The sequence below is a fragment of the Musa acuminata genome, chromosome BXJ2-1 (assembly GCF_036884655.1).
Source record: "Musa acuminata AAA Group cultivar baxijiao chromosome BXJ2-1, Cavendish_Baxijiao_AAA, whole genome shotgun sequence".
In the NCBI taxonomy this organism is placed as follows: Eukaryota; Viridiplantae; Streptophyta; class Magnoliopsida; order Zingiberales; family Musaceae; genus Musa; species Musa acuminata.
The window spans coordinates 19,259,762-19,281,706 of NC_088338.1; the positions used below are offsets into that span (position 1 = coordinate 19,259,762).

Here is a 21,945-nt window from a genome sequence, read left to right on the forward strand (position 1 = left end):
AAGAGAGAAGTTTTATTTTTTAATTAAATTTAACTCTCTTAACAAAAATAGCGAATGACCTTTCTATGGGATGAATGCTTGAAGGGAAGACAGGCAATAATGCACTCGTTTCTTTCTCAATGGACAAAGCCAATGGCGCAGCTATGAAGTAATTAAACATTATATGGACAAGTAGCAAAGACAACTTGATGAACGAAGGAAACAGGACAGTCTGCTGCATCTGCAGGATCAACTTGGCGGAATCTTAACAGGACTTTTCCCTGTAAAGCCCTTGGCATGCACACGTTATGGCAGTGAAAGGGAGCTTCTCGTGGAAGCTTGTGGGCAGCTCAAAGTTAAAAGAAATCAAATATGATGGCATATGGGTTATGACTAAAGGTGGACTCAGACTCCATTAAACCCTTCCCTATCATCTTGCCATAAAGGTCTTAACCCTTCTTGCACACTCAACTAACGAAGTGCTTTCCCACTCATGGTGATCAACTAAAGACATATGTGATGCTAAGTCTCAATCACAGCCACCCAAAGCAAGGTTCATGTCTGGAGAAACATCAAGCACTGATCACTAGTCTTGGATTCTTCAGAAAGATAAACAAAGCGACAAGTCGCAGTATGTTGGATTCCACCTCATTCTTCCTTAGTCCATAAGTTTGAGTTCACTCTTGTGGAGGCTGGCGCAGTGATTCAGCAGTGGATCTCTCACTGACCCCTTAAACCAGTTTGAACAAAAAGCACGTTGTGTGCACACGGTGTGAGGCAATTCTTGCACTGCCTTAGTATCAATTTCCAACATCAATTAGCAGATATCAATGGAAGTTTCTGATTCATTCAAGAACTTGCAAGAATCGACATGTGACTTCGAAGCTTTTGATCGGATTACAAACTATTCCAAGGAGATCAAATAGATGCTTTTCGAGACCATGATCAGTCGCAGTCACATTATTCTAAAGAACCATATTTTGATCGGAATAATCTATATATGCTTTTCTCCACTTGGTTGTTTCCTTCCTGCTTCTTGCTTTTAGGAGCAATTGTCAAACATGGTGTTCTTCATGTTTCCAGGACAATTAACGTCACCTTAGAGGAAGTAGGAAGATTCGAAACAACTCATTAGAGAAAATTATATAGTGCAAGAACAAACACATAAAACACATCTTCACCTGTGGCATATTCATTAATTTGTGCTCCTTGTAGTGCACTTGTAATTGTTGTGGTATTTGCCCATCCAAATGTGCCACATGAAAACCATCAAACAGGAGTCAGTGTGGTGGCTTTAGTAAAGCAAAGAAGCATCCCATTGCCTCACAAGCCTTTTGGAAAGTTAGCTCCTCCTACACATACCTAAATCAAACCATGTGGATCATCTTCCAAAAGTGCATCCTCCGCCTCCCTATTTAACCCTCCTATTGCATACATATGTGTTCTGTCGGATGAGAATTCTTTCAGCAATTCCTTCCTACCTCCTCACAACATTCTCCACGCAGATCTGAAACCACCCTCAAGTATCTATGTTCTATAGCCACAGCTTCGCTTGATTCATATGGATCCCATCAGAATAGAGAAGTTTCAAGCCATGAAGCGATGCAGAAGAAGGAAACAGTGCTTCATCCCAAGGCTCATCCAATACTTGCTAACAGTCTCATCCCTTGGCTTGCTCCTCTCGTGCCCCTTATGGCTTCATCCTGTGTGCTCGTGTCTCAGCCTCTTCTTCTCCGTGTCTCTTCCCAGCATGGCGGCAGTCATGTTGAGTCCCAAATGCCTTTTCGTAGTGTGTAACGTCATTGTCGTCTTCCTCATCGGGGAGTCCAAGTTGTCGAGGTCCTACCAGTCAGCAGATATCTACGAGGAGTACATGAAGAGTAAGGTGAAACTCGAACGGCAGGCCGAGGACGAAAGCAAGAAGGGACATGTGACGGACAGGGCTTTGGATGAAGAAGATGACAGCGGAGGAGGAGAAGGAGAAGGAATGGTGGCTGGGTACGAAGACCTGGATGGAGAAGAAGAGAAGGACTCAAGTGAGATAGACAAGAAAGCGACGGACTTCATAGCAAGGGTCAATTGGCAGAGGCGGCTTGAAGCAAGAAGTCTACTTCACTAAACATGGAAGAGTAGAAGTTACTACTGTGAACTCTTTCTTCTTAAGCTAAAGATTTCCAAAAGGTTAATAGAGTTTAAACTATATATATATATATATATATATATATATATATATATATATATAAAAGTTTGTATGCCCTGAAAGAGTTAATAAGAAATTAATGAAACATCTGCGTGGTGATCGATGAAGATATGACAAGGCATTGATTAAGTTGTAAAGCATGATATATTGTGGGTTCTTTAGATTAAAGTTTGAGGTGGAAGAATGCACCAGCAATAGACAAGTGAAATGAAAATGATGCAAACGAGATGGTGGAGGCTGGTGGAAGTAAAAAGGTGAAATGGAAAGTGTATGTCATTATGGAAAGTTGCAGAGTGCTATTGTAGGTTTTAATATAATAAATGATATGGAGAATATAAAACAATATCATCCTCTCCTACATACCTGACCTACATCTCACTTGTTATTATTTTTTGGCAAGAAAGAAAGAAATATATTTAGTCAAATGTAAACAATCATCATCCATGAGATATGAGAAATCTTAGATATGCATGCATTGGTATGATGGTTATAGCACATTCAAATCTCATATCATCCACGAGATAACATCTATCCCAAAAGTTCAATTTGAAACAATCCCTTTAATACTAATGACATATATGCGTCCATGATGAGGACATAAGTGCAAACATCAAGGAAAAGATAAAGAAATAATGTTGTTGGTTTATTTATCAGCATCTTTTTCAACATAAAAGATGATGAATCCTCTTTTTTTTGTTCTTTTAACTTCAATTTATATCTATAAAAAAATTATCTAATCATAATGTTTCTTAATAGATTTATGGTATTTTTTTGTTACTGAACCAAAACACTATAACTCTATTAAAAAAATGATAACCGAATGTTCAAAATAGTTCAAATCACCGTCAGCCATGGTATATGTTTTCAGATTTCATTAAATGATTTATATGTGAGTGAGTGGTTTCCAATGGAAATTAAGCTCGCCGTGAGTATTATAAAAATAGGGGTTTTATTTGAAAAAAAAATACAAATATGAGGTATTGTAAAAGGATAATTAGCTCACGGATAAAGAAAATGCTCCTTTGGTTCCAATGATTTAAAATATTCACTTCAAGCTAAAATTGTGAATGCGAACACAAAATGACATTAGGGTATGGTTGTGAAAGGCGACAAGTGTGGCTGCGCGTGAAGGTCGCTGGTGGAATCACTTCGAAAGAATGATAACGATGACTCAGTTTCAGACAGGCTGACGTGCAAAAAAACAAGCTTTTAGTCGCAAAAGATTCTCCAAATCAATTACTTCGGTGGCCGCCAATGTTTAGATGGAGTTCAAATCGGACTCTATTCGGACACCAAATTAATTAAGGAATTGGCTTCTTACTCTATTCCCTGCACTTACTTAAATCGAGGAAAATAAACGAGACTAGGTATATATTGAAAGTAGATAGTATGTCTCTAAGAGAGAGAGAGAGAGAGAGAGAGAGAGATGCTGTGGAGACAAGGGGAGTGGATGTGTGAGTTGTGAGGGTAGAAAAAGAAAGGAACTGTGAAATTGAAGACGGTCTTTTGTTGTTTCGTGTTGTTGATTGGGAAGGTATTAAGGTTTCATTTTGTCCTGAAGATATAAGCTTGTGCTGATGGCTCATGTCACCATGAGAGATGATTGGAGTAGGTGGAAGGTTCGGTTGAAGCAATCCTGAAGTGTTGTTTGTACTCCCGAGGTGGTTTCCATGTCGGACTGAGGTGATATGGGTTTCCTGATGAGCTAAGGTGCATCTTAGCTTCGTCCGGAACCCTACACAAGTGATCATTATTGATGGAGTTTCTAACTTTGAAGGGAGTGGGAATTGTAAGGCTTTTTATGTGTCGGTCTCCAAGTATAAAAGCTCTAGGGTTGGCTTTTATACTTGAGTAATTGACGAGGGAGGCTAGTGGGTGATCAACATAGGCTTTTATGTCCTTCAAAGGTTCATTCATATCAATGATCGATAAGTACATCTTCCCATGACATGTCATCAGTAAAAGACGATTGTAGAGGCATCATTTATTAAGGCTAGTGCTTGCTTGGGATAAGCGAACAATGGTCGCCTACGCTAGGCTATCATAGACTTAGTTGGTTTTGCTTAAGTCATGCGATACCCTTGCATGTCTGTCCGTAAATGTCAGCCTCCCCGGAATCTTCTATGGTCTCTTAGGGTTTATAAAAGAGAAAATAAGTTAGAGAAAACATCTCACTCGAGATCCACAAACAATCATTTCAATAAATACTTCATAGCCAATGCAAATTATAAACAAATTTTACAAGTTCTGAATGGTCACATAACAAAGGGTCCAAACAATCTATTATAGACTGAACATCTCTCACAAATGTTCACATAACATAATATTTATTTATAAGTCTAAACCACCAAATCTAACTGAAATAGAATTATTAAACCTTGCTGCGTAAAGTATGAAGAAATCTTATATCGAGTACTATGTTTACTATTTTGTTCCCGACAATTGATCTATGCTTCTTTTCTCAACACTGTAGTTAGTCAGAGGTAAAAGATCGTGACCCTTTCACCCTTCTCTTTAGGAAAGGAAGATACGTGGGTTCTTCTACTAACATTTTTATCCAGATGATGGTGGGTTGTCAGATAAGTCAACAGGTCAATGGGTGAAATTATCCTCATGTGATAGAAAAAGAGAAAGGAAATTTTCTTCTTCATATTCTCTTGTCTTATTTGTTTAATGTAAAGATTACTTTGTTTGTCCACCACAAATCTCTCCTTAGTGCTGTCTCCATTATTGAAGCTTTCAAATAACAAGTTTAATATGCGTTTTTTACTAAAATGGAAATGCTAAGTAAATATTTAAGCATGTACTGTTTGTCTCTGAATTAGTTTATGTGCATTGCAAAAAATTACAAAATTCTTTTTTTTAACAGGTTTCTAAAAAAAAATAGTTTTGATAGTGTAAATGTGCTATATCTATCAAGTACGTGTTTAATATTTTATTATTTTGGTGTTTTTAAATTCATAGTGCATTAATTTCCAATTATAACAACCCATTAAGATGGTAAACAATTGCCATTAGTCACTTTCGGGCTCATCAAATAAAAGCGACATATATTCTTTTAAAATTTCAATCCTTATCACTATCGAAATGTTTTTTATTTATTAATTGAAGGTTATTATGTGGATGCTTTCATCAGCTGAATCCGTTGCAGATTATAACGTGTAGTGGTGATACATCGATTCTTCTTTGTTTCATTCAAAGTATTGAGGATTGCTTCATTATATTAATGGTCACTGAAATCATAATCTTAATGTGATATATATGCATTGTTCTTGTTGACAAAAGTGATACTATAATTTGTGAGCTAGATCGTTACTTCGTCATTATATTCTTAACAGCTTATATTGTGTGATGTTGACGATTGTTGGAGTGATTTGATTAACTCGATTTGGTTCGGACTATGTCTATGGCAGACTATCCGATTCCATCTAATGTGCTAGAAGCTAGCCTGGGTGCCAAGAAAGTTTCCGGGTGTGATCCTTTAGATACTCAAGTTAAACTTCCTAATATATGTTTGGAAAAAGAAAAAGAAAAAGAATACAATTGGAAAGATAAAGTGAAAAAGAATTCAACCTTGTGTCCGAACTCTGGATGAAGGCTAATGAGCTGTTATTGCCATTTAGAGCATTGCAATTGATTGTCGTGAAGATCATCTTGCTCGCTCTGACACCGACACCGATTTACCGATTGGTAGGATGTAATTTTCTCTAACAGAGGGAACAAGTAGGAGAAGGAAAAATTCTACTAATCTAATGCTATTTGATTGCATAAAATGGCAACCATCTCACGCATAGGATTTAGGATTTATAATCCTACCATATTTATCAGATCAAACGAGGCTTAAGGAAGAATAGTTTTCCTTTAAGAAAAAAGCCTGTCACTTAAATCCTATGTAAAAGGGCACATAGAACTTTGAAAACACAAGTTTTAGTGACTTAAAGACCTAATCAACTTCAACACCTAAATGATTGAAAAATAAAACCCTAAAACACCGTAAAATTTATGAAAATTTTAATTATCATGACAGAATAAATGTTTTGAAAAAGGGTGTAAAAATCCATTAAATTCATCCTTGGAAGTTTTCTACTTGCAACCTATCTTGAAAGTCCAAAATCAAAGAGTTTGCAACATATTATATTACATGTATCCATCATGGATAGTTTGTCAAGGTAGTTTTAGGTGTTTGGTATAAAGATATTGACGAGTTTTTCTCTCACTTGTTCTTTTGTCACATTTTTTTCCTTCTTTTACATAACAAGCTTGGCTGATTCTTTTTCAATCTCTTTAGTTAGAGACTAACTCATCACATATAGTTTTAAATAGACATGAGCTCCTTATAGAATTATTGGTGAATCCGCCTACTATCATATTTGATTGGTGAGAGATCCCACCATCTTGACCACTTTCAAGATGTTCCTAGATTGGTTAATGTAATATTCAACAAGTGATAGATAATATACTCAGAATCCACTTGTGAGCATCACATATGTTAAAAAACGAACTTTTAAGATGTTTTAATATACCTAATTAATTTATTTTCAAATGTACCCAACTTATTCATCTTAGATTAGAAGTTGGGAATCTCGTCTTATAAAATTCTGACAGCTTTTGTTATAGCTTAATTGATAAAGTTTATTTGATCATTCAACTTTCCTAAATTGTTAAAGTCTGAGTCTAAATCATAAGTGAAGGATTTACTATAAAAAAGATGATAATATCATTCATCGACGTAATATATATTTATATAAATTAAAAAAAAAAATTCTCAATCATATGTTCGAGTCATGCAGATATATCATGATGGTTGATTCTCAAATTAGAACATATAAAAAATCTAAAATTGTCATTCCATATTTGTCTAATCCTCTATTGTATCCTCTAATAAGATTAAACTTTCATTAAGGAAGTCAATTTTAAAATAATGTAATTGAAATATCCTACGAGAGAGAGGCTTTACGAGGGAGTCAACTAGTTATTCAGAAGTCTGGATGACAGAAGAAACATGTAGTGAACATCTAACAACTTGATCTCTAACAAAGTGAAAGTCGATAATAATGTATTTCATATGAGAATGAAATACCAGATTGGAGCATTAGTAGATAACACCATATTATCACAATATATTATTGGAGTGGATTAAGGGGTAATGTTAAGTTCATATAGTAAATTGATGACCCAATTGAGTTCTATAGCAATGGTGGTAATGACTTAGTATTTAGCTTCAATTGTAGATTTTACAATTATATTTTATTTCTTAGAATTCCAATCAAGTTTACTTTAAGGAAGACAATATAGATGATGTAGATATACTATCATCAGTATTGCATGCCCAATAAGCAACGATAAAGGAACGAAGATAAAGGGATAAGTGTTTATGAATAAGATATCCATAATTAAAAGTTCCTTTAAGACATAACATAATACGTTTTAGTATAGACGAATATGTAGTGGAGGGCCAATACATGAATTGTAATAATTTATTAATTATAAATGAAATATCAAAATGTGTAAGAGATAAATACTACAAGGAACCAAGTACTTGTCAATACTATATGGGATCTATGACTGTCATTATATAATTTGAGTGACTCAATAGAGGACAGTGGGATAATAATTTCTTTGGCATTCAATGTGTTTTTTTTTATAATAGATCTCGAACTTATATTGAGATTATAAAAGCCCAAAAGATGTGAATGTTGCTTCCACCCTTATAAAATAGCTTAAGACTCCTAGGTCTTTGATGGAGAATCAACTTATCAATTACTTAAGAAATTATTATTTATAATGAAAGTGTTATCTATATAAATTAATAAATATATAATACATATCTTTTATTATCGTAGGAATAAAGAACTATCGGATTTGGAGTTGACAAAGTCGACTGATATAAAAAAGAGTCAAGTTCAATATATCAGGCTCTTGAATTTTAGCGAAGTTTATAAATAGTTTTACATAGTTTACAAACATGATTTGGATATTGAGGGTGGATGGAACAAGGGAGTTGCTACAGTTTTTATAAAATCAATACTTAATCATTGGTGAAACCCTTTAGTAACAGATTCATTTAGATTTCACTTAATTCAAAAGATCCACTTATACTAGATGATATTTTGTATGAGGTGAGATGATACAAGGGTCCATGTGGTATTATAGAGTAAGGCATCGTATTCCTCACATATGACTTTATACTAGTATAAAGATTTTTAGACTTCAGTAGGGTTGGGTGGAAAGCTTGTGGTAGCATATAGATCAAGGATTTGATATGGTTTAAAGATGCTATTTTTGGAGCATATTGTCATATGATGTTCAGGCTCGATGGAATTATTAGGCTGTGTTGATGGTATAAGAATTGGTGAATAGTGATATATATATATATATGCTGATGCACTTTATATTAGGATCTTAATGGCACTAAGAGGAAGGGTGAATTAGTGCAATAATATTTTTAACCAATTTTAAAACTCAATTGATAAATCAACACATTTTAAAAACTCAATTGATCAAGTTAAAGTTGCAAGTAAAAGAACACAAGTAAAAGACAAGTAAAGAGAGGCATACCAATTTAGAGTGGTTCAGTCTTTCCAACCTATGTCCATTTCTAATTTCTCTTCCCTCAAAACCACAAGCTTTCACTATCAATCTTCTTTCTAATGAGCAAAGATCAATTACCATTGTTATAATTTTCTTCTTTTTCAAACTGAGGAGATAACCTTCACACACTCTTTTTATACAAAATCTCTCACCTCAAATAACTTAAAATTATTACAAACTCAAAAGAAGGAGGAGACTCAAACTATGCTCCAAATAAGAGTTTACAATACTTTTTTTTCTCAGAAATAGATACTCCATCAATCAAACCTGAATGAAGTTTTTATAGGTCCCAAAAGGCTTCAAGAATGAAGTCAAAAAATTAAATCCCTAAAATTTTGAGGTATGGGCAATATTACCATCAACAGTAAATGATACTATAACTACAACCAAGTGGAAAATAGGAGCTCTAGCGATACTACCATTGTCCTAGGTAGTATTGCCACCGCCCGCCGGGATGGGTGATACCACCGTCACAAATGTCAAAAAAGCACAAACAATGCTTTTTGGCTGACTTAGGCGATACTACCACTTGGGGCTAGTGGTACTACCCCTAATCCTAGTTTAGGCCATCGATTTGGCATTCTAACAGGCCCAATTTAGCCATAGGTCAAGCTTAATAACTTTCTTGACAAGTTGGCATAGTTTCAGCCCAAGACCAACTCAAACTGACCCATAATGACCTCGATCAAGACTTTGATAAATCAACCTTGTATACGACATATTAACGAAGCTTTTAGCACGTTGTACGTTATTCCAGTATGTCATCCATTCTTTCAACACTTCATCCAAACCTTCCACAGCATCCTTTCCTTTAATATATCACCTATTCCACTAGCATGTTGACTTTTCCACAACATCTAATCTTCTAGTGTAATATCTGATTCTTTCGGCATGATGCCCGAACCTATAGCATGAAGTTTGATCTTCGACATGTCAACCAATCCTTAAACTCAACGTTTAATTTTTGGCATGATAATTTTTCAGCACAACGTCCAATTCTTCTACTCGATAGTTAGCCATTTAGTGATCCAAGTCCATGATCGAAGTATTTGTTGTATCACTTATCTCAAAAATATATTTAGTCCAATAAATTTATTAATTAGTTTTTTATCAAAATCTGGGATTCAACAATCTTTCCCTTTTTGATGATGATAACCAATTGATAATGTATTTTAACAAGACTCTCCTATCTATTTATCATTTTAAAATATTATAAGAAACTTGAACTCAAATGATCATATATCCATTTACATGCATATACTGAATTCAAGTTGAAAGAAATTTGATCTTATCGATATTATAATTCAATTATTCTAGCCCAAAACTTAATGGTCAATCAAGTTTCAAATTTCAAGATATAACCAAAATCATTTCAAGTTTTTAATTTCAACACTTATCAATGTATAATACCAATCAAAATATACCTATAAATTAACCATTTGTATAAATCAAACATTAATAATAAAAAAATTATAAGATCTCGTAACTCTCCCTTTGCATAAATCAAACATTAGTCACCACTTCTCCCTCTTGATTAATAAACAAATATGCTTCTCTCCCTTTATTAACAAAAATACCATGAGTTACTATTTCTCCCCCTTTGTCATCAGTAAAAAAAAAATAAAGTGATACCATAATGTCATGGTACTACTTCTCTCTCTTCATATCAATGTTTTAATTATGTAAAAATAAAGCTTACTTTAATATCATTGTACATGAAGGATCTCAATATTATATCATGAAAGATAAGTTCAAGTTGTGGACATCGAGAGATCAATTGATAACGGGGTCTTAACAAGACTCCCCCTATCTATATGTATCTTAAAAATATAATGAACTTGAGTTTAAAATAATATTTTTTCAAAAGTAGTCTTAAATTTAAGTTGAGAAAAATTCAATCATGTCATATTTGCTAGTCATAGGTGCCCTGCAAGCCAATCACATGAGTGATGGCACATGTGACTTGACACAGTTTTTTACCAATTATTATTATTCAGTATTTTATCACTTTATATTACCTATTGCATGAATATATTGTGATGTCCATTATCTATGCAATGAAAATCAGATTGTGATGAGATTATGATAATAAGACCAATTCACCTTTAAAACATAGATCCTAAATAATCCAGGTCATAGGTTACTCGAGAGGGATATCGAGATAACCAAACAGATTTATGTTTTGTTTACCCATCCATATGATGGATGTAGCTGGTCTCATAGCTGCTCATGTGGGGACACTAGGGATATAGTATAGGTACTCATTGGAGAATGAGTTCACTAATCAATCCGCTCATGGAATGTTGGATGGTTAATGATGTCTTATTATCAAACAACGATTCCGTTGTCCTAGTGGTGTATCTGGTCCTTAGACTTGAGGCATTAAGGATATCTAGTCCACTCTTTGATACCAGACTTATAGGTCTGGAGGTTTCAGATCTAGCACAGATGATCATTGAGAGTGATAGCTAATCTTACCAGGGCTATTGAGTGTCGATAGAGGATTATCCTCTCTCGACGTCATAAGAGGAATATTTCATGTATTCTTGCTTAGACAAATCCCTAACCAGGGTCATTCGTATCGAGAGAGAAATAGTTCTTCGGGAGAATCCGATTAGAGTGAGACTCGTATAGAAACTATATAGGCCTGACAGCACCATGCTCGGTATATAGTCTCTGGGATATTAGATGGATGAGGGATTATAGGTACGTGGTAACTAAGGATAGATAGTGATAAAAATAATAGAAGATAAAAATAATTATTGAAGAAACTTTATTGAAGAAGTGAAAAAGCTTAAATACATTAACATGTCCCTCTCTTATTTATACAGATTAGGAGGAAGGATTTGCCTCAACAGAATGGAGGATTTTCCTTAATAGAATAGAGAGATTTCCTCGTATAGTTGGGGAAATCTCCTATCAAGGATACCAATCTTGGATCAATGCAAAGAATGGTTTACGAGCGAGAGTCGTGAGTAGAGCAAGAGCAGATCGCTGCTGCTGCTGCGATTACTGTTGCTGTGAGGGCACAGACGTTCCTTTCATTCCCCTTAAGTTCGCCCTTCGTTCTCATTAAGTCCACCGACTATTGGCAGATCAATGAAGACTATTGCGGTGAGGAAGATAAGGATTGGCCACGGAGCCTCTTAGGAATTTGGCTGTAGCGGCGTTGGTCACTAGCTGAAGGCAAGAGTGAAGCTTCGTTTTTCTCACTGCTCTGATACCATGATGAAAATAATAGAAGATAAGAACAATTATTGAAGAAGCTTTATTGAAGAAATGAAAAAGCTTAAATATATTAACATGTCCCTCTCCTATTTATAGGAAGGATTTCCTTCAATAGAATGGAGGATTTTCCTCAACAGAATAGATAGATTTCCTTATATAGTTGGGAAAATCTTATCTTCTATTAGATAGGTCCAAAGGATTGGATTTTCCTATATCATTGGGGACTACGACGTACTGGCCTAGTACGTCCGCAATCGATGAGTCAAGTGAATTATTATAGAGATAATAATTCATTGAGCTAGAAGGAGTTTTGATAAGTATGACTCACAACTAGCTCGATATTGGGCATAAAGGGTCACACACATATGGTAGGCGTTGCGACGAGTAAAGGTTCGGATATGAGATATCCACTGGAGCCCCTATCTTATTGGATATCCAATAAGCCCCTGAATTATTGGATCCTGTGGATGTGATCCAATAAGAGCTAATAAGAGATTATTGGGTAGAGACCCACTAATCTAAGAGACTTGGATAGTTGGATGGAGATCCAGTACCTAATATGGTAGGATCTATTAGGGTTAAGTTGAAAAGGGGCCTCTATAAATAAGAGGGAACCAAAGACCCATAGACTAGAGGTTCTTTTTGGCTGCATCCTCTTATTCTCTTCTCTCCCTCTTCATACTATGGCCCCTATTTGGGGTGTGTGGATAGCAAGAAGGAGTAGCACCTTCTTGATTGCGTGGTGCACGCGAGGAAGAGATTTGGGCAGCGATTTGAGGAGCATCGTCACAGCCCCTACCATGTGGATCACCATTAGAGAAGAGGACAATTGACCACCTTCATCCTCGCCCATAGATTTACTAATTTTTAGGGATATACGATCTCCCTAAGTAATTCTCTTACGTGCAATTTTTTCAATTTCATGGGTTTTTGCGCACCAACTTTTATACGACGATGAAACCTTCTTTTCTGCAGGAATTCTGGGATTTTATTTTTCTATTCTTTCACTGTGCTTATCACCTCATATTTCCTAACAGTGGTATTAAAGTCAGGTTGCTCGTGCAAAAAAATGGCGTTTAAACTACGTGTGTTGTGTTCAATTGTATTGAAATTATTTTATGCGATTGCTGTAATTTTTTTGTTATAGTTTTCAAATCTGTGTTGTACCTTTTCTTGCTATTAAGAGGTGTTTTAGATAGGGCTTTTGATGTCAAATTTGTTGACATAAAAGGGGAAAAAAGGGCAGCAACTATTGTTGCCCCTTGGATTGGCTGAAGGCTGCTTGCAGCGTTGGCCGAGAGCTCCAATTTACTGCTTTCGGCCAGGCCAAAAGTAGTAGGAACGAGAGCAACATGGCTGCCCTCAACCTGCTGCATGGCAGCCCCTGTAGCTAGGTTTCCTGGATGCAAGGGGCACCCCTGGCAGCCAAGGTTTCCTTACCGCAGGGATTGCCCAAGCGGCCAGGAGTTTTGGCTGCATGGGGCACCTACAACCCATGGTAACCCTGCAGCCATAGTTTCCTAGTTGCAAGGGACTCCTTAGTGGCTAGGATTTCCTAACCATGTAAGACAGTCCAATGGCCTAGGATTTCTGATTTTCAGGGAGTCTCTATATGGTAAGATTTCCTTGCTTAAGAAGGAACTACCTGTCATGTGGGGCACCTTATTGTCACGAGCTTAGCTGGTTTGGCTAAGTCATGCGGCACCCTTGCGTGTCCGTCCGCAAAGGTCAGCCTCCCTGAAGCCTCCCATGATCTCTTAGGACCCACAAAAGAGAAAACGGGTTAGAGAAAACGCCTCACTCAGGATCCACAAGCAAACATTTCCAAAAACACTTCATAGACAATGCAAATTACAAACAAACTTTACAAGCTCTAAACAGTTGCACAACAAAGGGTCAAAATGATCCATTATAGACCAAAAATCTCTCACAAGTGTCCACATAACACAACCTTTATTTACAAGCCTAAAGTGGCCACCAACCCAACTAAAATGGGACTATTAAGCCTTCGGTCGTCCCTCTACATGCTATGCAAAGCATGAATATACCAAAAGACACGGACATATATAAGCATTATATCAAACATCATGTTTAGAAGTTTGTCCGTGACATTCTCCCTCACTTATTCCTTCGACGTCCTCGTCGAAGCCTTTGCCGACATTACAACTCCTTGCCTTTGTTGAGTCTTCAATCTTCTACTCCAGCTGCAATGCACCTCCTGGCTCCCAACTACTCTCCGTTGCTGTTTTTGAGTAGTCGAACTTTTGATCCGCCATGCTGCTTCAACTCACCAATGACTCTGACTCTAGTGTGGGGTTGGCTGAGTTGTGTTGATCCCTGTTGGTTCCTACTGATCCTCCAGATGAAGGAAAAGACCATCCTTACTGCGCTAGTCTCTCAAATGCCTCATGCTGCTTGAACTGGGTGGATGCCCGTTGGAGCTTTAACGAGCATCATCTCGCAAACTTCTAAAGTTTTGGGTCATTCCTCCACAAAATTTACCCATTGACTCTTCTTTTACTTAGTTGTCACTTCCAAGTAGGTTCGCATCACTTCCGCTTTCGATTAGCATTTCGTTGGGAAATAAAGCAGACAATCTACTCTCAATAGCACTAATCACCATTGGTGAGGATTTGACAACTATTGTCTTCCATTATCTTCGAAGGGTCTTTGAACCTGTGCAGAGCTCCTCTACTGGATAGATAAGAGAATTGAGGTACTCGGTTTCGCCCATTCTCTTAAGGGTTGAGAAGGCAAAGGTTACTTGATTTCGCCCATCTCCTCGAGGTTGTACTCCATGCATCGAGCTAGTTACTGGCCTTCGCCTGCTCTTTGCTCACACTTCTGAAGCACTTGAAGTGTTTGCACTCCTTGCATTGAGTTAGCTACTGTGATTCACCTTCTCAATGCCATCGAACTTCTGGATTGCAAGAAGTTTTCACCCCAACTTGGAGTAATTCTCTAATAGATTTGGTCACCTCTGGGATTGTACCATCTTCTCCATCAACCATGTCGCCTACTCCCCTGAGTAGCAAAGGTACAACACCGCGTACTGCCTGCTTCATTCCTTAGTCGTGCACTCTTGCATGACTCGAAGTCCTTCACTTTCGGCTATCTTGATGAGAAGCTCGTTGACACTAGTCTTACAAAGTTCCTTGGCCTCTGCCCTTCAGCCTTGTCTCGGTACTTCGGAGTTTGCCTCTGCATGCTCCGCCTCCTCGGCCCCTTTCACGACCAAGCGCTCTCCCTCTGTGAGAGCAAGGGATCAATGACTTTTACTGAAGTCCCGCCTCTACGGTACCATGGCGCTGCCATGCCTATGGCCCGACTATCCATCACCTCGTATTTGCATCCCTTTTCTTCATGATCAGTAGATATGTCTCTGTGGCACTCCTTCGAGTCTACCTCCATTCTAATTGATGCTTGATTTTGGGTAGCTAAGTCCCTCTGGACTCATTATTGCTTCCTCGCCCCTTTCGACCCCTTGCTTCAACACCTCTGTATTCTCTAAGTAGCTCCCTTTGGTCGATGGAAAGACAGATTACAACTCCCATGCATGGCCTCTGCCATCGCATTATAGGGTTTGCACCGATTCTGTTCTCCTTAGCTTCCTTGGTAGCAACGTTCGCTTACTCGACCTTGTCCTCTGACTTGCCGGGCTCCCTTAAGCGAATATGAGCTCTGAAGCAGTCCAACTCTCCAACTTCTTCAATCATACCTCTATATGATCAAGTCCCTCCCATGGGACTCACTAGTACTTGCATTCAAACTTTTCCCTTGGTAGAACATAGCCCCCATATGCTGATGACCAAGGCTTTCATCCGATGTAAAATTCGATGCATGCACGAAAGACCCGCCTCTACGGTACCATGGCCTTCACTCCTTGAATCCATAGCCCTTCTTACCATCGTGTTGTTCACCGAATTGGAGCTTCCAATAGCTCCCAATCATACCTTTGTATGATATAGTCCCTCACGAGACTATGTTGTGTATATCACATTGCCAAGAACTGTTCCACCACGATTCACTGCATCATGTCGCCTCCTGGTGACATCTCCATTGCATTCTGATCCTTGTGGGATGAACTCGAATTGTGATCCCTCCATGTGTGGCCTCTACCAATACATCGCAGGGTCTCTTCCACCTTCGATTTTGTTCGCTCCTTTGGCAATCGACCTTCATCCACCCACTCTTGGGTCACACCTAGATAAAGCACCGCTCTAGGATAGTCCATCGCTTAGTAGCTCCCGAAGTCCATCGACTTCGCTATAATTAGTGCACCATTGTCTGGATCCTAAGCCTCTACCCCTACCAACACAATCTCCGCTACGCACCACTTCCTACTGGCAACTTGAATGGCAACACAGTGGCATATTCTTTAAGAGTACCTGCTTCCGTGTCCTCTTGCCCCATGCTAAAGCCTTCTGAGCCCAACTTCACCTTCGTAAGTTGAGTCGTCTTAGTTCCTCCATCAAATGCTTCTCCGATATAAGGTGCATGTGCCCAGAAGCTCCCTTCGTCTTTGTCACCATGCAAGATGAGTCCGCTCCTTCAGAATGAAGGACCCATAGAATAGCATGATCCTGCTCTTACCTCTGCAAGAGTTCATGTCCTTGACCTCTGTCCAAGGAAAGCACTGTGCCTCCGCTCCATGTTCCCTCTTCTATGTTGGCTCCCTTCATACGGCTTGGGTACTTCGCCAAGTTACACCCATGTTGCTCCGCTCCTCGTTTTTGCATTGAGTTGATGGTGGCCCTCGCTCGTGCCCACCATTCCACGGGTCAGCCCTCGCTTGAGTCCAATCTCCATATCGACTCCAAGTGTGCCTTCATTTGTGTTTCTTTGGGTCACTCCCCCACTTGATCTCGCAATGCATCCACCAATGCATTTTCTCAAGCAAGATCATGCGACAACTCCTCGCCACTTGCTCGGTCCATTGAGCTTCATGGAGTTGTTGTTTGTTGAGGTACTCCTCCTCAATATGTGCGGTCTGTTGCACATGATTCTCCCTCTGGAGAGCCGGGACTTATCCCTCCTGGATATCTATCCCGTTGGAGCAACATCTCTCTTCGTTTCGGAGACCACCATCCCCTTGGACTACTCCGATTTGCTAAAGAAGAAGCTATGCATTATTCTGCCTCCTTCAAACGCACTTGCTAGATTACGACACCATGTCAATACAGCCCCCACTGCACCCCTCAAGGCCTAACAACATGTTGAACACATTGCACACTTCAACCTCCTTCGGACGTATCCTTCCCATGCCGAAGAGAAAGTTTCAATGCTCCATGGCACTGAGTTTCGGTCACCTTGGGATGGCCATGAACATTCCATCATCCGCATACAAGCCCATGCATGAGTACCGAATTCTTCAAGTTAGCAATTCCCCTCACCTCTGTAAGCTTTGCACAACTCTTTCGTCGCTGAGCAGCTCATTCCACCTTGCATGGTCTCATCCTTTACCAAGCGCCTCGCTTGCCTTGAGCACCATCAAGTATTGTTGTCAACGTTGAGCCGTAGCTCAAACTCAGCCACCCCAACCTTTGTGCGCTCCGTATTCTTCCAAGCTTGCATGTTCTCGTGGTGCCTCTTGCTCGAAGGGTTGGTCATTCCTCGGAATGCCAATCTCAGATGCCCGCTCCTCCGAGCGACTCCTTTTCCCTACATCTCTATGCCCGTTTTCCCCCAAACGGTCGCCCGTGTGCTGACTGCCCTCAACGCAGCCCCGCTAGGTCCCCCACGTTTGCACGTCAAGTGTTTCTTTGAGTGTTTGTCCCGCTCTGATACCATCTGTCACGGACTTAGCTAGTTTTGCCTAAGTCGTGCGACACCCTTGCGTGTCCGTCCGCAAAGGTCGGCCTCCCCGAAGCCTCCCATGGTCCCTTAGGACCCACAAAAGAGAAAACGGGTTAAAGAAAACACCTCACTTGGGATCCATAAGCAAACATTTCCGAAAACACTTCATAGACAATGCAAATTACAAACAGACTTTACAAGCTCTAAATAGTTGCACAATAAATGGTCAAAATGGTCCATTACAAACCGAAAATCTCTCACAAGTGTCCACATGACACAACCTTTATTTCAAGCCTAAAGCGGCCACCAACCCAACTAAAATGGGACTATTAAGCCTTCGGTCGTTCCTCTACATGCTGTGCAACGTATGAACATACCAAAAGGCATGGACATACATAAGCATTATATCAAACATCCTGTTTAGAAGTTTGTCTGTGACACTATGGTAGGATTCCCAAAATACTGCATATAGTTAATTAAAATAGTTTAATTAATTATTATTATCTAGTAGTCCTATATGATGATGTGTATATGTGATGTATGATGTGGACGGATGATCATGGATCGTGTGATGTGTGTACTTACGATTATTATTATTGGGGCCTGCGAGCCTCCATTTTATTTCTCGTTTATTATCGGGCTTGCGTGCCTATGATTAAGTTATAATCATACGAGAAGGCACAACGGGAGTGTGGAAGCGATAGTGGGACCCACGAGGTCGAGATGGACGATCGTGATGCATAAAGATGTGTCAAGATGCCGACGGAACCGATGAGGATGAGATGGACGATCATAGGGCATGGAGATGCACCGCTGTATATATAGATCTTGATGTGAGTGATTAAGCTCACTGGCTCGGGCTTGATCACATTAGGCTATGGTCCATGATCATCTGGTGTGATTGCTCATGTGATGTATGATTGATTATACATCTACAAGATATGTATATATATTTATATGTGATCTACATATATATTAAATATGTATGTGTGTGACATGTTCCATTAGGAGACCGAATCAAAATCCCCTCTCACGATAATATTAAGTCATTAAATGTGAGACAATTAGATTAACTCATGTGGCCTTCCATCGTTATAGGTAGGGACCGATTCTCGACGTAGGTTGAGTTGGTCGAGTCCCTCGAGGCTCACCTATATCACAATTTGTTATCTTACCTACAACATAAAGATGTCACTGGTGACCTGAGGACATGGTATACTTGGTCGAGTCTCTCGATAGTATATCATCAAATCAGACTCATCTTATAATGAAGGTGTTAACTTAACCGAACATCATGGTTGGTTGAGTCCCTCAAGGCCATGATTATTCAGAGGCCGAACATGATGGGAATCACGAGGAGTTGTGATTGGCAAGAGTTGCCTACCTTTTTGGGCTTAGTGTGATTGGTCGAGTCCCTTGAGGTTACACTAAAATGTTGTTTGGATCCCAATCCCCACTAGAAGTCTACTAGAGACTTCCGTTTCACGTGCTAAGGGTGTCGCGTGACTCACCAGAAAAATAGTGGGAGTAGATTAAGATAGAAGTCCATATCTTATTTATTTATTTTTCTATAAAATTTGCATGTTATTTATTTCTGTTGTATCTTTATTTTTAAAAAATATCGCTTTCAAATCCCTTATGTGACATACTTGATGTTAACCGCCTCATTGGTCTGAATTATATGGATTGGCTCCGCAACTTGAGAATTGTTCTCGCGGTAAAGAAAATTGCATATGTTCTTGATACAGTAATGCCAACGCCCGAGGAAGGGGCAAGCAAGGATAAGATCGCTAGCTATGTAAAGTACATAGATGACTCCACTCTTGCTTAGTGTTACATATTAGGCTCCATGACTCCTGAGTTATAGAGACAACATGAAAAAATAGATGCTAGATCCATTCTCCTATATGTCCATAAACTATTTAATGAACAGGGAAGGACTCAATGATACGAGATATCTAAGAGCCTCTTCCACGCTAGGATGACTAAGAGGACACCAATTCAAAATCATGCCTAAAGATGATTGAGTGGATAGAGAAACTCACAAGTCTAGGATTGGTCCTAGAGGATAACCTGTGTATGGATCTTGTGTTTCAGTCTTTACCATATTCCTTTTCATAGTTCATAATAAATTTTAATATGAACAAACTTGAGATGACTCTCCCTGAGCTCTTCAATATGTTGAGGGAGGTAAAGAGCACTATCAAGAAATAGAGCCAGTTCTCTATACTGGTGAGACCAGAAAGAAAGGGAAGGTAGAAAAGTCCCTTGAGAAGGGCAAGGGCAGACCGGGTAAAGCAAAGGTTGCTAAGAAAGACCCGACAAAGGATAAAGACCAGTGCTTCCATCGCGGTAAAGATAGGCACTAGAAGAGGAATTGCAAAGAGTACCTTATAGAGATGGTGAAACAGAAGCTTAGAGAAGCTTCAGGTACATTCATGATCAGTCTTCATTTGTTAGACTCTTATGATAACACATAGGTATTGGATACCAGTAGTGCTTATCACATTTGTAATTCGTTACAGGTGCTAGCAAGATCTAGGAGATTAGCAAGAGGCGAGATGGACCTCAAGATAGGCAATGGAGAAAAAATTGCTACAGTAGTTGTTGGCGAGGTCACCCTACATCTACCTGGTAGAGCTATTATTGAATTGGATGCATGTTATTTTGTTCCTGCTATTGTCAAAAATATTATTTTCATTTCATGTTTGATAGTTAGTGGATATAAATTAGATTTTGAGAATAATGGTTGTTCAATAATATTAGATGATGAGATCATCATGAGAGGAGCATTACATAATGGTTTGTTTATACTATACATTGCTCCACATATCATGAATGTAAGTGTACCTAAGAGGAAACGATATGAGGTGAATAGTGCATACTTGTGGCATTGTAGGCTAGGTCACATCTATGAGGGAAGGATTCAAAATTTACTAAAGGATAGATATTTAAATCTATTCGACTATGAGTCATATACAACTTATGAGCCTTGCCTTAGTGGAAAACTGACCAATTCTCGTTTTAGTGGAACTGGAGAGAGAGCCATTGAGCGGTTGGAACTCATACATAGTGATATATGTACTAGTTATAAGTGTCTTGCAAGCCAATCATGTGAGTGATGGCACGTGTGACTTGACACGCAGTCTTTTTACTTATTATTATTTGGTATTTTATTGTTGAATCTCGTATTTTGATGATGAAACCACTTGATATGTGTTTATGATTTAATCTGCGTTTTGAGTGACATAGGATGCTTTGATTAGGATGAGACAATTAAAGCAGGAAAATCATGTTGTGTCGAAGGAACATGTCAGAAGATTGGACGTCGGGCCGGTGAATCGGTCAACGTATCGTAAGAAGACTTCGGGCCGTGGATTCGGGCATCGGGCCAAGAAGAGCGGGTATTGTGCCAAGGATATTGGAGTTACGGAGTCAATTGACCGATTGGGCAATAGGTCGCAAGAGAGGACGATGCGTCAAAGAATCGGACGAAGCGTCATAGGACCAATGACATGCCGGACAACTTGATTATTGCTTTGTATTAATTGTCCCGATCAAAGTTTTATTTTAAGTATGCAGGATTAACTACAAAAGCTTGAAGACATAAAGCAAGTCTACCGGAGTCAAGTTCGATGGGTGTTTGAGAGTCCGTTGAGAGTTCGAAGAATCATCGGAAGTGCTGCCGGAACCAACCGAGAAGGAATCAGGGACTTGCCAAAGTTTTCAAAAGTCCGCCGGAGAGATCGTCGGAGGTTCGACTACTTTCCAAAGACTCGCTGAACTCGCCACAAGACCGGGAGCCTGTTGGGAGTCCACCAGAAGAAATTCGAGGGTGTATCGGAAGTCTGCCGGAAGTTCACCGAAAAGCTCACCGGAAGGAAACTCGATGTTGTCGGTTAAAATCTTGCTTAGGACTATCTCTTAAGCTCATAGTTTACATGTAATTAGGGTTAGGATTAAGGGTTAATCCTATAACCCGGTTAGAGGCCAATTGGGCCTGAGTTCGGACTGGTTTGGGCCAAGTTTGGAGCCCAACCAATGAGCTGAAATAGTGTAGGCAATGGCACTGCCAAACTTGGCGGTAGCATCGCCCAAAGCCTGAAGTATCAGACGGTGGTACCACCGGACTAGGCGGTGGCACCGCCTAG

At 39.1% G+C, this 21,945-nt stretch overlaps 1 protein-coding gene across 1 annotated transcript; it reads left to right on the plus strand.

Moving 5' to 3' along the window:
- Positions 1 to 1,729: 1,729 nt before the first annotated feature.
- Positions 1,730 to 2,098, plus strand: LOC103973615 (uncharacterized). The gene has a single exon (XM_009388244.3). It carries the CDS (start codon positions 1,730 to 1,732, stop codon positions 2,096 to 2,098), a length of 369 nt encoding a protein of 122 aa, XP_009386519.2.
- Positions 2,099 to 21,945: the final 19,847 nt, after the last annotated feature.

Excerpts from the sequence above, each read along its gene's own strand:
- LOC103973615 (XM_009388244.3), top strand. The coding sequence starts at position 1,730 with ATGGCGGCAGTCATGTTGAGTCCCAAATGCCTTTTCGTAGTGTGTAAC.